This window comes from Epinephelus lanceolatus, chromosome 18, assembly GCF_041903045.1.
Source record: "Epinephelus lanceolatus isolate andai-2023 chromosome 18, ASM4190304v1, whole genome shotgun sequence".
Lineage (NCBI taxonomy): Eukaryota > Metazoa > Chordata > Actinopteri > Perciformes > Serranidae > Epinephelus > Epinephelus lanceolatus.
In genome coordinates this window covers 38,074,003-38,088,672 of record NC_135751.1, presented here as the reverse complement: position 1 = coordinate 38,088,672, position 14,670 = coordinate 38,074,003, and the positions used below count along the sequence as shown (strand labels likewise).

Sequence of the window (14,670 nt, the reverse complement as noted above, 5' to 3'; positions counted from 1 at the left end):
AAACACACAGATCAAGATAAAATTATATACAAATAATTGTGTTTATTGTTCTCTGGTGGTCATAGGTAAAGACAACAAATGCACGCTCATACACATTCAGTGGAATAACACATGAATCTTCCCGCAAGCCACTGATTGGCACTTCATTAGTTTAATTATTAGTGGCATAAAAATGTGCAGGATGTGTACTCTTTGGGCTAAAATGTAAATGAGACAGTCATGGCTGTTAAACCATGAAAAGAACCAATGGAAAAACAACATTCTTAAAAAACAACTAATGAGCATTTTGCCCAAAGTACGCCAACACAAATCCTGTTACATATCAGTATACAAAAGGTCTTCACTAACAGAATGTTATCAGTGTTAGCAGTAAGATAGTGAGTCTTATATCTGTGATTCCAGAGCAGAGGAGAAGCTCCACTGTGTGGGAGAGAAGTATGGGAAACTGTCGGACTCTGGCCGGGAATGACTCTCTGAGTATGTACCAGAAGGGGGGCAAGAACGGCTCAGGAGGTCCCTGACATGGGAAGGCAAAGTAAGAAACAGCCAGTCTTCCACCTGAAGACCACCTCCATGCAGGCTGGAGCAGCAGCCCAGTTCAGCAGGTAGTTCCTCCAGACTGTTGCTGCGCAGGTCCAACCTACACAGCTGACTCGAAGCTGCAACGCCCCTGGGTAATGAGCTCAGAGAGTTGTGTGACACGTTAAGGATGCGCAGCTCCAAACAGCTGCTGAAGAGCTGAGGGGGAAGGCTCTCTACTCTGTTCCCACTGAGGTCCAGCTCTGTGAGCAGCTGCAGTGCCTTCACCTCCACAGGCAGCACATCCAGCAGGTTACCAGCCAGCAGGAGCCTACGAAGACGGCGAAGAGTGAAGAGTGCTGGGGGAAGGCTCTGGAGCTGGTTGTTGGATAGATCCAAGAGCTCCAGGCCTCGCAGCACACCAACACTGGCCGGCAGTGCCAGAACACGGTTGTAGGCAAGCCGGAGGCAAGACAGACGTCGCAGAGGAGCCAGGCTCAGCAGCTCCTCTAGAGTTCTCAGGTTATTATGCTGCAGGTCGAGTGTCCGCAGGTTGGTGAGAGCCAGCAGGGCAGAGGGCAGACGCTCTAGCTGGCAGTCCTGCAGCAGCAGCTCAGTCAGGTCCACCATCCGCTTCAAGCCTGTCAGCACAAGCAGTCTGGTGCCCTCGTTGAAGATCTCCAGCCTCACCAAGCTGCCTGCCACCTCACACAGCTCCCCAGGGATCCGCTGTAACATGCCCCGAATCACCAGCACACGGAGGTGACGTAGTTGGCGGAGGCTCCCCAGTGCCCAGCTGCGACCCACCCCACCGTCATTACTCAGGCGGCCAGAGAGGTGGAGCTCATGCAGGCTGCGGAGGGAGAGGGCCCAGCTGGGGATCTCTGACGGTTGAGTAAAGGTGAGGTGGAGGGCCTCGAGGCGTTCTTGGAGGACAGCAAGTGCGCTGGGATCCACCGCTGCTGTGCAGTGATAGAGGTGGAGCTCCCTGTGGTGGGAAGATACAATAAAAAACTTAATGTGCTTATATCCAGCAAAACCTGAAAATAGGAGATAGCATAGTTCATAATGAAATAAATATGTGCACACCCACATAGACTGTTGAGGTAAAAAAATGGGAGAAAAATGCATGTTTACCTACAGATCTAACAAAGAATTGATTGCTTTTATATTGATTATTTGAAGTGGAGGGAGGCAGTTTCATTTTGGTGTCTTTGATTATGTTGTAATTCAAGTGGTCTGAGAGAAAACTAGATATCTGCACCTCCTCTTGGCTCTGTTCTCAGGCTTTAGAAAATCTAGCCTGAAACAACACTTTGGCCAATCACAGGTCATTTCAGAGAGAGGGGGCGTTCCTGTTGGCTGTTCTACAAAAGCAGATGCAAGTGCACGCCAGATTCAATAGTGGGAAGTCCTGCAGAGAAAGCTGCTATTCAAGTATTGGCAACAACTGCCTACACTGCAAAGCAACTCAAAGAAGGAAAAAAGAGTCTCAAAGAGAGTCTGACAGTAAACGAAATAAAACAAGTGTCAATATAAATTAAGCATGTCAGAGATGGAGAGAAAGCATTGCTAATAGTTTAGCCTTATGCTAAGTGGAGCTAAAGGCTCACAGCTGCAGGTTCAAGATCACATTTATATAGCTAACATTAACTAGAGCCTCAAATCACAGTGTGTGCTTAATCTCACTCCCTGATCCTACAGATATCCTTGTTGGGAGGACACCAGCTCCAGAGACGGATGCCAGTCAGCACAAACCACAGCTCTAGGGGACTGGGCAGCCCTGACTTCCTGCTGGATTAGCAAACTTTCTGTTGCTGCCATTACACAAGTTAGACCGGTGTTGCTGCTGGCTGCCAGCCTGCTGTGACACCCAGTGCTGGGGGTTTGTGCTGACCAAATGACAACCAAGGGTCCACCTCCTGAGCTGCTGCCCGCTCTCCTCCCAGGGAAGCAATCCAAAGTGATGAGGAGCGAGGCAGGGGGACCATGGGGTGACTAGCAGCTAATTCTTATCTAAATTGATAAACAGAGAGGGAGACAATGGGGAAAGGAGGGGCTGCAGATGTGATGTGTGAAACTCTACAATGAAATATGATTAATTAAATCAATATATGCCTGTGGTTGTCTGGTGGGAGGGGCTTAGGACAGAGACAGGAGAGCTGCAGGAGGAGGGTGTATTTTTTCGGTCTGTTGTCTCTTTGCGTTTCCAGATTTCTGCGTACCCCAGCTTTAAATGCATCGAAAAACAATGTGTGTGTACATCACAGTGTTCAGAGTTATCCATATACATTATTTTAAGTGTCAAGTATAACCTTTTATTTGATGTGCATTGTTTAAATGTATAAAGTATGACTTCACTACTGTAAAACTCACCTGAGCGACATCATGTTGGACACCTGTGCAGTAAACCTGGCATCTGTGATGAGCTCCAGTTTGAGGACCTGAAGCTGGCTGAGGTTGAAGAGGGCAGGAGGGAGGCGAGGCAGGGCCACCAGCTGCAGTCTGGAGCAGCCCTCTGCATCCACGCTAGTCATGGCATGCAACTTCTCCTCCCCCCAGCGCCTCTCCAAGCTTTCCTCCATCAGCCTGCTCTCACTGACAGGCGACAAGAAAACGGACAGACGCTGGGCCAGCAGAGGATCGTACTGGTCTAACATGTGTAAAAGGAAAGCCAGGTCATTTCTCAGGTCAGGGACATCTCTCAGGGAGCACAGCTCTTTCAGCGAGTGGAAGGAGTACTGCCGTAGAGAGCTACGTAGGGCACAGAGAACAAAAACAACATGAGAAATTTATCACACAGAATGTAATGTCACCCAAAAAACAGAATTACACTAATCCTATAATCAGGCCTCTGGTATGCTCAACATCATGGGCATTATTATGTTTAAAGCCCTTTGAACAATTACAGCCTGTGTAGTCTACTTCAACTCTCAACAAGCTATTAATCAAAGATTTAATATGTTTATCTTGTTCAAACTGTGACAAATGATTTATTCATAAGCCTGTATCCTATTTGACCGTATAACTGTCGTACATTCCCCTCACGCTGTCTGCACATTTTACATGTTTTAAACCAGGTACTACAAAGCGCTGCTGATAAGTTTCAAAGGCTTATAATCAAATATGAAAATCAACGTGTAGGAAATAGAAACCTGCAGCAATTAATTCATGAATCTAGAGGAAGTGGAGCAAAATTAGTATTTATTTGCAGTCTAGTCATCAGAAGAAAAAACTGCTGGCATACTACTTTTCTTTGATTCTTTAATTTCATACTTAACACGTCAACGCTTCTAAAGTGATGTAGTATACGAACTGACTTTGTCCCCTGGAGGTGGAGGGGATGGTGGATGGTGTGTCACCCATGCAAGACACCTGCCAAGCTGCAGACCACAGTTGGAGACCAACAAACAACAAAACTAGTTGTATTTTAATGAGTTATTGCTGCATTTCTTGTGGCTTTTTAGCCACCAAACGTGGGTGTTTTTTAGCGACTCATCGCTGTGCTTTCGGCTGGGGATTGTGCCATGAAAAGCGGGTTTATGAAACACGACATTGCTGCATTTCTTGCCATGATAGTGCTACAAAAAGTGATTATTTTAAGCTAAAACGTGATCTTTTCCTAACCATATCCAAATGCAGCTAAATGCCTGTAACAGTGTCGTCAGTAGATCAAGCTTCATTTTCTGAAAAGTAATGCTTGTGGCTGGAAGCAAAGTCAATGAGAGCAGTGAGAGTGGACCAAAACAATGAGCTGAAAGACGCTAACACTTTGTAGAGCTGCAGGGAAACTGCAGAGTTAAGTGATAATTTTCAGTGGGGTCATCATTTTGTTTTCAAATTTAAAAATATTAAATACATATTATTATATTAATATTAATTTTAAAGTTCTAATCAAAATATACATTTTTTAGGTATTATCACAGCACCAACACATGCAGCTCTGCACAACCCAGTTGCCAGAAGAAAATGTTGGCATTGCACGTTTCTGCAAAGCATTAATATGTTATAAATTTTGTATGTTTTATATATCACGTCAAGGTTTCTAAAGTGATGTAGTTCTGATAACGTGTACGTGAGCTGACTGTCATCTGGAGGAGGAAGAGAAGGAGGATAGTGTGACACCCAGGCAAGATGGCTGCCACCCTGCAGACCACTCTTTGAGACCAACAAACAACAATACTGGCTTCTTTTTGCCCCAGCATTAGCAGCATCACCAGCAGCAATTGTGCCACCAAAACTGGGTGTTTTTTAGAAACAACAAATCAAACAAAAGACACACACATCTCACCATGGAAGGGCAGGTGCTGAGTCGATAGTCGTAGATGAAAAAAGGACGAATGACTCGCAACACTGCAGGACTCTTTGCAGAAAATAATTATTTATTGCACCGGTCTGACGAAGAGCATACAGCTCGAAACGTATGTCACATTGCAATAAATAATTCTTTTCTGCAAAGAGTCCTGCAGTGTTACGAGTCATTCACCCTGATTTTTAGAAACATTAGCGTCTGTTCATTGACGAGTTTCAACATATCCGCCACATTACTGTACAAATGTAACGTAACATGGTTACTGGTGCAGTGACAGCATTTATTCTGACGACTGGTTTGCCCTGCTTCCCCAAATGCACTAACCTGTGTAAAATCCAGCCGAGGGTGTAAAAGTTCAGCAGGCCGTACAGCCCCAGCAGGGTCAGGTAAGCTACCATAAGTTTGCGTAGAAGGGAAGACAGCACATGGATGCACTCAAAGGTGGTGTAGCCCACCAAGGCCTGCTCCTCGGGGTGACAGGTGTGGTTGAAGGAGAGGGAACTGAGGAGAGGGATGGTGTAACTCAAGATCAGCGTCACCATCAGCAATTTGAATATCGTCTGAGCCAGGTAGACCTGAACAGATGAAAGAGGGTATAATGAACAAAGACATGAAACACAAGAACATCACTCAACAGATGGTTGCTGTACATATAAAGTCCTTTAACATGACGTCATAAAACATTTACTTTTTGGGACAGAAAATGTTTGCTAACAGAGAAAGGACAAAGTACTGTCTAGACTAGAGGATCTCTCACCTTATAGATGACATCTGAGCTTTCGCAGTGGGACCGAAATTTCCTGACCTTTTCAAACAGTGCCCTGGCCTGTTCCCCATCACTTTTATCCAGACTGATCACCTGCCTGGGACTGTCAACCATGACAGGGGGCTTCGAAGATGGAAAGTGTGCCTGGGAGCTGATGGATGTAGACGTCATGGTGGAGTCACAGGAGAGTGTGGAAGGACACGGGGAGGGAGGTGCGGCGAATGATGCACTATCTGACCACTTCAGAAGTGGGCTGTCTGTGCCAGAGTCTACACTTGTCCGTCTTGTGTGGGTTACTGGCAGTGAAGGTGAAGTTGAAAGAGGAGGCTGGGGTGGTCGTCTCTCCTCTACCAGCTCCATTTCTTGGATGCTCTCCTGCCGGGCAGCGTGAGTCAGGGCCTGAGATGTCCACGGTGACTCACAGCACTTTGCCAAGATGGCCAGGAAGTGCTCTATGCGGGAAGAGCTGTGGGGGAAGTGGAGCCAGAAGGAGCCGCTGGCCACCAGCACTAGAGACTGCAGCAGGGCCATGTAGGGGAAGAAGCGGGAGCACAAAGGCAAAGCCTCATGGTAGCACACCTAGACAGACAAATAGACAGGTACACACTTAAACCTGCAATAATTTTTTTGTCCACTTGGGGTCAGTGGAAACATGTTGTGAACACAACAGGGTATGTTACATATTACCATTCTTTACCAAACATCAGCCTGCAGAGCGGAAAACTGAAGCAAAAACTGCAGTTCCTGTAATGGCCACTTGAGGCTGGTTCCAAGAGTGAGTCAATCCTCATAGACCCACACATTAAGATGCTCAACTTTACAGCAGAAATAAATATGTTTTCAGCCTGATACAAAAATGGTTTTGGTCTCTATATCTAATTTTTCCGTTCATTGCAACTGTACAGTGGTGATTTTTTTATATAGCTCATCTGTTTAAATGTTATGAAGGCTTGAAGTCATGCATAGTTAAGGGGGTGGCCACTTTGAGTGACAAATAGGTGCCATCCAATGAGAAGTCGCTACCACAGTGACAATGTTGGTTAGCTAACATAACCGAGGCATAACCCAGATTCACAGAGCACAGACATAGCTATAAGTGTCACTATGTCAGTCTGTTTTCAGTTCATGAAAGTTATTTGTAATGTTTTAGTTGTCTAAAAAAGTCTTGTTCAGCATTTGGTTGTACAAAAAAGACCCTGCAATGAGTTGGATATTCAATTTTTCCAGTTAGTATTATACATTTCGTTTTAATTGTTTTAAGCTCGTTTTTTGCAAGCAAAAATTAGCATTGGCAGTATCAAAGTTGACTGCAGCTGAAAATTTACAATGCTATCCAAGCTAGCAGCTAGTGTTAGGGTTACCTCTACCAGAGACTGCTGATAAACCGAGATGACCCACTTTAGATTAACTTCCTGTATCTGTGTCACATGGGTTTCGCCCTTTGCCACTACCTTGCCCCTTCAGCAGACTTGCAATGGTCCTGAGTCCATTTATTCCAATGGGAAAACTGAACATGAGTACAGATTATGACTGCTTTGTTTTTTTGTTCCATAGTCACTGAAGTAAAAATTGGACCCAGTTTTCAACCCTTGTACACATTCTGACTCTAAAATGGCAGTTTCTGAGACACCCAAATCAGGAGAAAATTAATTTTGTTCAAGACATCAGCAAAATACTCTTGCAAGATGTGGCAACAACTGACGTGATCTTACACTCGGTTGATATCAGACATTAAGCTAGCAGATACAGATGAGCAGTTAAAAAAAGAACAAACATTAAATTTGCACTTTATATAATGTTGTATTGTTCTGAATCTGATTTCATCTGTCCACACAACGTTTTCTACACTACTAAACAAGGTGGGGATATGCGGACTACAGACAACCACGCCCACTTAGGAAACTGGACGTGTATACCATTTTGTACCATTGATGCAGCTTTTGTTATAGAGTATCTTTGTCTTCATCCTCTCACCCAAATATGGTCACTTCTGGCTCCAAATTTCCAAGATGGCAACAGTCAAAATGCCAAACTTGTGGCTTCAAAACAAGACTTCACAAACCAGTGGTTGATATCACGATGGTTACGCCCATTTTTTGATACAGCCTATGGTTATCAGGTACGTATTTACACATTCAGATACAAAGCAACGTCATCATTTCTGATTACCTGATCAATTTAAGTCCAATATTCACTCTCTTATCTCAGTTTAGTCTCCACCAACTCCTGAGGGAAATATTGGCCTCTTTGGTGGCTAAATGCTCCACTCACATATAAGACATGTGATGCATTGTTGTTATCAAAATGTGGAGTACAGCTGCTTTGAGGGACTTGACAGTCAACTTTTTAAATTGGTTTAACCTAGTGGTGTAGTGGTGGTTGATGAGGTGGGTGTACTATTCAGTAGATGGGTAGGTAACTGAGGTGGAAGTGGGTATACTCCTCGATATATTCCAATGCCTTTTGGGCTGATAGGTTGGTTTATGGTAAAAGGCCAGAGATTAGCAGGATAAAACCCTTATACCTGCCAGAACCTCCACTACACCCTTGGTTTCACCTGATCTGTTGCATCATCTTCAGTGATAAAGGCAGCTGACTCTAGTATTACAGTACCTGGTTAATATAAACATACTGCTGGTAGACCAGATGTGTGCGTCGACCCCGGGCTGTAGAGTGAAGATTAGGGCTGATGTGTGGAACATGGGTTGGGGGCTTTAAAGATGGAGACAGTGCATTCCCGCTAGGTGAAGGATTACTGGTATTTGCAGTGGCAAGTGGATCCCAGGGAATGCACACCACTCGGTCCCTGGACAGCTGGTCAGTACAGGCCAGGACAGATGCCATCAACATCAGGACCACCAGGTAGTCCATGAAGACCTCCCACCAGGGCTTCAACAGTTTGGACCTACTCTGGTGCTGGTTCAGAGGCGCCAGCTCCGACAGGGAAAACATGGCGACCTCTGGGTCCAACGAGGATGACTGTAAAAGAAGGTGATAAATAGTGAAGAAAGGTCTGGGTTACACTAATTAACAGATGTACAAGAATGAATCTGGCTTTCATTGTCAGTGTTGATGGGTTAAACCAAAATCTGTGACTCGTCAGACTCTGCAGAGACCATCAGCTGTAGTGTTAGGGCTCTTCAGACAGAACTCACCACCAGGTTTCTAAATATTTGTGACCACAGCATGATCCAGGAACATCCTGATCAGGTCACAGAATAAATGTTAAGTGCTAATATCTTAGGTAACTGGACTTGCTTGCGTTTCTTGGAGATGTTCTGCTTCTCATCCAAGAAGAACTGAAGAAGCTTCTTGGATGAGAGGTGGAATGTCTTCAAGAAACGCAAGCAAGTCCAGTTGCCTACGATATTAGCACCTACGATTACCATGACCTGGATGACTGAGAATCTTCACCGACATGTCACAGAATAATACCCTGGAAATCCAGAGTTCTCGTGAGAGCACAATTTGAATTTGCTCAGCGAGTCACTCTGGCAATCAGTAATGATGCTCATTACCCATGCCCATGAAATTGAGCTGCACCAGTCACATTGGTGTATCTGATATAGGCGGGCCAGAGGCGAGCTAAACAGATGGCGACAGCGCTGCGTCCGGAATCAGTCAGTAAACATTGCAAGATGGCTACGGATGAACACCAGTTGTTTGAAACAGCTTTGGCCGCTACAATGAACGAGTTAGACTTGGCTTTTTCTCTAAAAGAGGAACAGAAGACGGCGCTCGAGTCTTTCCTTTACAAGAAGGATGTTTTTGCTGTTTTGCCGACCAGATACAGCAGGAGTCTAATCTACCAGTTAGCTCCGCTGGTAGCTAAACTCTGGATATGTCACCCCGTGTATTGTTCTGATTGCTTGTAGCGTTATCCAATTGCGTGCAGTGATATTTACAAATGTATACTTGGTGCCGCCCCTCGATTTGGGCCATTTGCATTACTCATAGCCAGACCCTAAATCTTTCTAGATTTGGGTCTGGATTTCCAGGCTAATAGAATAAAGCTAAATCCACACAAATACATTTTCGCTTTAAAATGAAAATGATTTCTTAGCACTGTTTCAGGAATAATCTGCATCTAGTTGAACATGTCCAAAAACATCTATCACATGACCATTCACGTACACTGGGCATGCACCTGCAGATGAAAACAGGAAGCAGTTCATCAGCTCTGCGGTTGGTTGTGTAGTTGCTGAAACTACGAGGGAACAAAAACAAAAAGTGAGACCAGAGATTCCTTGGCTCTGACCGACAATGAGGTGAAGGCATGGAAGTATTAAGAGATTTGGATACAGCTTTGGCCAGTATTGCTCAGTGCCCAGATGGTCGACGTTGCTTCAGCATCATTGGGCCCATAGAGCATGTGCACTAGAGACTTCTGTTGGTCAAGCTGGCTACTTCTGGTTTAATGCTCTAACTTGAATGGGGATACAATAATTTAATCGTGTGGCTCTTCTAGACTTTCCAAATATTAACGGAGTGAATGGATCAAAACCTGATAGTGAAACAAGTCATTTCGCAGGGGTTGTAATGCTTAAAAAATGGATCTCACTAATCTACAAGTGTGTCTTTACCAATGTAAGTCTATGGGAAACAGTGTTTTTGGGCTCAATGCCATTATGTGATGGACATGGGAGTTGTAATTCCACTCTTTGGCCGCTCTGAAATTGGCTTTAAAGCCCGGCGCACTTCCTGTGGGCCTGAGTGGAGCTGTAACTGAAAGTGACACGAGTATAACACCTCTACGTAACCTACAGCGAGTAAGCGAACTTTGGCTTACGGAGCACAAAAAATTGTCCAGATATACTACGAGCAGCAACAACATTCATGGAGCCTATCGAGCCTATCAAGCTCTGAAAATAGGTTGGAGGTGAAGCAAGCGCACAAAGCTCTGCAAAACATAGCTAGGGCGAGCGGCAAGCTTAGCCTGTTCACTGGTGCACAGAGCAGGGTGGGACATCTTCACTGGGAAAAACTGAAACAATCTGATGGTTGCTCCTTTACATTTCATCCAGTTAGGAAGAGGTGTAAAGTGGTAATGGAGGTGGAAAACACAGACTGGGAGTTGTTGCAAAGCAAATATGGTTATTGTTTTCAAAGTTAATTTTTTGCCTTTGCATGCTGAAACACAACCCTGGAGTTTCCTAACTAATACGGGTTTTCAAAAGTCTCTGTTGTAAGGGTTCGAAAACACTGTGGAGACCTTGTGTAAACATGGCAGAAGTGATACATTTTGATGAAACAAGTTAGCTGAGTTTTTGAGTGTTGAACTCTTGAATAATAGTAAAAAAATGTATCTCCTGAACTTTAACTTGGACTTTTGCGTACGTGAAAATTTGATGAAATACTTTGAAATTAAGTTTATCAGCTGGACCTTTAAACATCTTTCGATCAATGTTTGCACATTAAGAGTAATCTAAATAAAATAAAACATCTGACAAAATTCTTCTCCTTGACAAAAATACAAATCACAGCTGAGCAGTTTGTTGCTACAGGCCAGGATTAACTTGAACCTACCTGGTTGAATAACTTCTTCTTTCTCTCTGTCCCTCCTGTGATCAGCTCACAGCCACTTCACAGAGACTTTCATTCCGGCGCTGTCTGGTTCTGCTGTGAAAAACTCCTGAAACTTACAACAAACTCCTCCTCAGCTGGCTCGACACACAGCTTTTCAACAGTTGTCATGGCAGCAGAGGATGTGTGGCTGAAAAATCTAATTCAGCACTAGAGGCCCGCTCAAGACCCACTGAGGGGTTTCCTTCACCCCTTAAAGGTCCAGTGTGTAGATTTAGTAATTAATATTATCATATTTTCAGTAGTGTACAGTCACCTGAAACTAAAAAAAGTTGTGTTTTTGTTGCCTTATGATATGTTCACACCAAACACAATGCAAATTTTAGCATTGTGTTACACATGAATATACAGCCGCTGGAGTGTTTTGAGTATTTTGCAACTGGCGATTATTCATCCTTGACAGCTGTGCTAATGGTTGTGCTAACTAACTGGGGAAGATAGCCAACAGCTAATTTGATACAACCAATAGTGTTGCATAGACATAGTATAGAGAGAACTGGACCCAAAAGCAAGACTCAGGCAGCTGTTAAAGTGGATTTATTTTCAATAATGCAAGAAGGGGTGTAGAGAAACAGGGCACTCACTGTCACTGTCATTGTAATGATGTTTTTATCTTGTCCTGTGAAGCAATGAAATGTAGCACTGTGCCCAAGATGAATTTCCCTTAGGGGACAATAAAGTTTACCTTACCTTACCTTAGCTTATAGTACTCGGAAGAAACAGGTTGTCAGGCTGGAGAGCCAGGTAAACAGGTGACCAGTGAGTGTGGATCGAAGGCACAAAGAAACAAGGTTCAGGCAAAAAATCCCAAAGGAAAAAAGCAACAAATAGGCCACAGTTAGTACCACAATGTAGACTGAATGATTTGGCAGAGACTGGACTGCAGAGCCGGGGTATTTGGTGGTGGGTGGGTCCAACAAACACAGACTTTCACCCTGGAGAGCGGTGTTCACATCCCGTAAGATTATAAAGCCAAACCCGGTTCTTTTTTCCTAAACCTAACCATATGTGTTTGTTGTTGAAGGAAAAAAAAACATTAGTTCACAGTGTTGTACCGATGTAGTGCTTTTATTTTGAAAGAGACTGTATGCAAACAGTAAGTTTCCTGTGAAAACAAAAGTGTATTTTGAAAGAAGACAATGCATGTAACGGGTGAAGTTGACACAGTGTCACAGAACGTCAAAAACACACCCAGGGTACCTTGCACGTCGGATGTGGACGTGAAAAGTCCATGACCAAATGTCAATATGTGTAAAATATGTATCCACTGATGCACAGACGTGTCTTTTACAATGTCATGGCATCACATGATGGACCTGGATGCTGTAATTCCACGTTTACCCACCATTTTAAATTAGTGTCAAAGCCCGGTGCTGCTCCTGAGAGCTCGGGCCACTCATATTTTTCGTCGGCCACTGTAGTTCTCCTACATACTTGGCACGCATGGGGAAGTTTTAGCAGGTTGCAATCTGCAACCTCACCACCAGATGTCACTAAATCCTACACACTAGACCTCAAACACCTTCAGAGCTGACTCTGAAAACATTAGAGGAATATTAGACAAAAAAATCATTAATCACAGTGACACACAAAATACTGATTATCCAAAATATGTATGATATATATCTATTAAAATAAAATAACTTCCTATGCAGAATAGCCCCTCTCAGAGTTCAGCAGTGCAGCTGGTTGAGTTGGAGCTAATTTTTCACCATATATACTGTCTGGTAATTTAATCTCTAACATTTCATCATATTCTCTAAACTCATGATTGTGTTTTTTTTTTTTTGTAAAACTATAAAACACTATTGCCACCTGGAATGATGTGAGGTAAAAGTATTAAGCAGCATAACATGGAAGTACTCAAATCACAATACTTTAAAGTTGTATGTACTTGAGTAAATGTGCTTTTCATTGTCGCTGAAAGTATCTAACAATTTGTCATTTTAAATTAAAGTTAAACTTCCCTCAGTTATCTGGATAAAATACTGTAAACTGGCATTACACATTCCTGTGTGACAAAATTAATCAAAAGTTTGTAATACCACTGCTCTAACCTGAATTCATGCGCAAGTTGCATCCTACAGAAAATGACTTATGCAGCATTAACCAGCAGGGAGTGCTGAAGTTACTGCACTGTGAGTTTCACAGCAGCGTTTGACTCCACAGTTGTGATCCAGCTGATGTTGCAGCGCACCAGCCTGTCCTCATAAAGGACAGATGTGAGCTCCTGTAGAAAAAACAGGCTTGTTTGCAAAGAGGTTAGAGGTTACACAAGTCTAATGATCAAGGAAAGGAAAATATTAAGTTAACCAAGTTCCATAGTGTGTGTGTGTGTGTGTGTGTGTGTGTGTGTAACACATGGGAGGGTCATATGTAACTCAGTGTTTTCTGTTTCCTTTGTATTTGGGCCAACAAGAATCTGGAGCAAAGTCTCAAACTGACAATAAACCACAACGTGATCTACTCTACACAGCTGGTGTGTGTATTTCCCGCGTGTCTGTACTGCATGCGCAAACGTGTGTGTGTGGAGTATGGGGTTTTGGAGAGAGCTAAGAAAGAAAAGTGATGTGGTAGTTGCAGCAGTGGTGACAACCAGCATGTGAATGAGACTGGGTTTTTCTGTTGCCACAGAGAAGATAAAGTGTGAAGGTGTAACTGAGAGGGACAATTCCTTAAATAGCGTATTATCGACATGTGCTTTTACACACAAAGTCAAGCCCACTATGCTGTGCACTGTACCAGGACAACCCAATCTCAAGAAAAAATGTTTGTACTGTACGCTTTTGCAAACCATGGATAAATTACATTTGTGCATTACTTTATAACAGATTTGTTAAAACTTAATGAAGGTGTGGTCAGGTTTTGGCACAAACATCACCTGGTCAACACCCACATTTAGTGGCACAAAGAAAAGTGGGAACAGCTCAGTGAAAAACATCTGTGTGTGGTGGCTTAAAGGCCGCTGGGAAACTCTGCGACCCAGGTTTGGAGGCTCACACGTCTTTGTTAAAAGCTGTGATGAGTCGATGAAAGACACCCAGATTCAGAGCCACAAATGCTGCTGGGAAATGCCGTGATGTGCTGCTTAAATACCCAGGGTCAGTGGCTCAAATGCCGCTGGGACACGCTGCAATGTGTCGGTGAAAAATATGCAGACTTGGGGCCACAGATGGCGCTGGAAAACACTGCTATGTGCTGCCAACACCAAAAAACAACCGGTATTGCTGGTGTCGAACAGTGTTCTGCAGCTTGGCAGGTGTCTCGTGAGCTGCAGTCGTGATGATGTGGCAATCCCAGCTGACAGTAACATCAAGAAGTAAGAGCATGAAAACTTCGAGAGGTACCGGGGCTGAGAAGGAACAACTTGAACAGATGTGGAAGTTGAGGTCCAAAGTTGTCCGTCCCAGTGGTAAGTGGAACATCATGGGGCTGTGACCTTCAAACTGTGAGAGTGGCTCCAGCAGATTCCAGGTACAACATCTGAGGT

At 43.9% G+C, this 14,670-nt stretch overlaps 1 protein-coding gene across 3 annotated transcripts; it reads right to left on the bottom strand.

Moving 5' to 3' along the window:
- Nucleotides 1-22: 22 nt before the first annotated feature.
- Nucleotides 23-11,206, bottom strand: LOC117268225 (volume-regulated anion channel subunit LRRC8D). Of its 3 annotated transcripts, none has more exons than XM_078161514.1 (7): nt 11,124-11,200; nt 9,732-9,804; nt 8,211-8,576; nt 5,589-6,176; nt 5,156-5,406; nt 2,896-3,273; nt 23-1,507 (listed from the first exon to the last, which is right to left on the bottom strand). In XM_078161514.1, exons 2-7 carry the CDS (start codon nt 9,738-9,740, stop codon nt 385-387), a joined length of 2,715 nt encoding a protein of 904 aa, XP_078017640.1. In that variant the 5' UTR covers nt 9,741-9,804; nt 11,124-11,200; the 3' UTR covers nt 23-384. The 3 variants fall into 3 exon arrangements, with proteins under 3 accessions (XP_078017640.1, XP_078017641.1, XP_033500367.1); XM_078161515.1 differs by having other exon boundaries at nt 9,745-9,804; XM_033644476.2 differs by lacking the exon at nt 9,732-9,804 and having other exon boundaries at nt 11,124-11,206.
- Nucleotides 11,207-14,670: the final 3,464 nt, after the last annotated feature.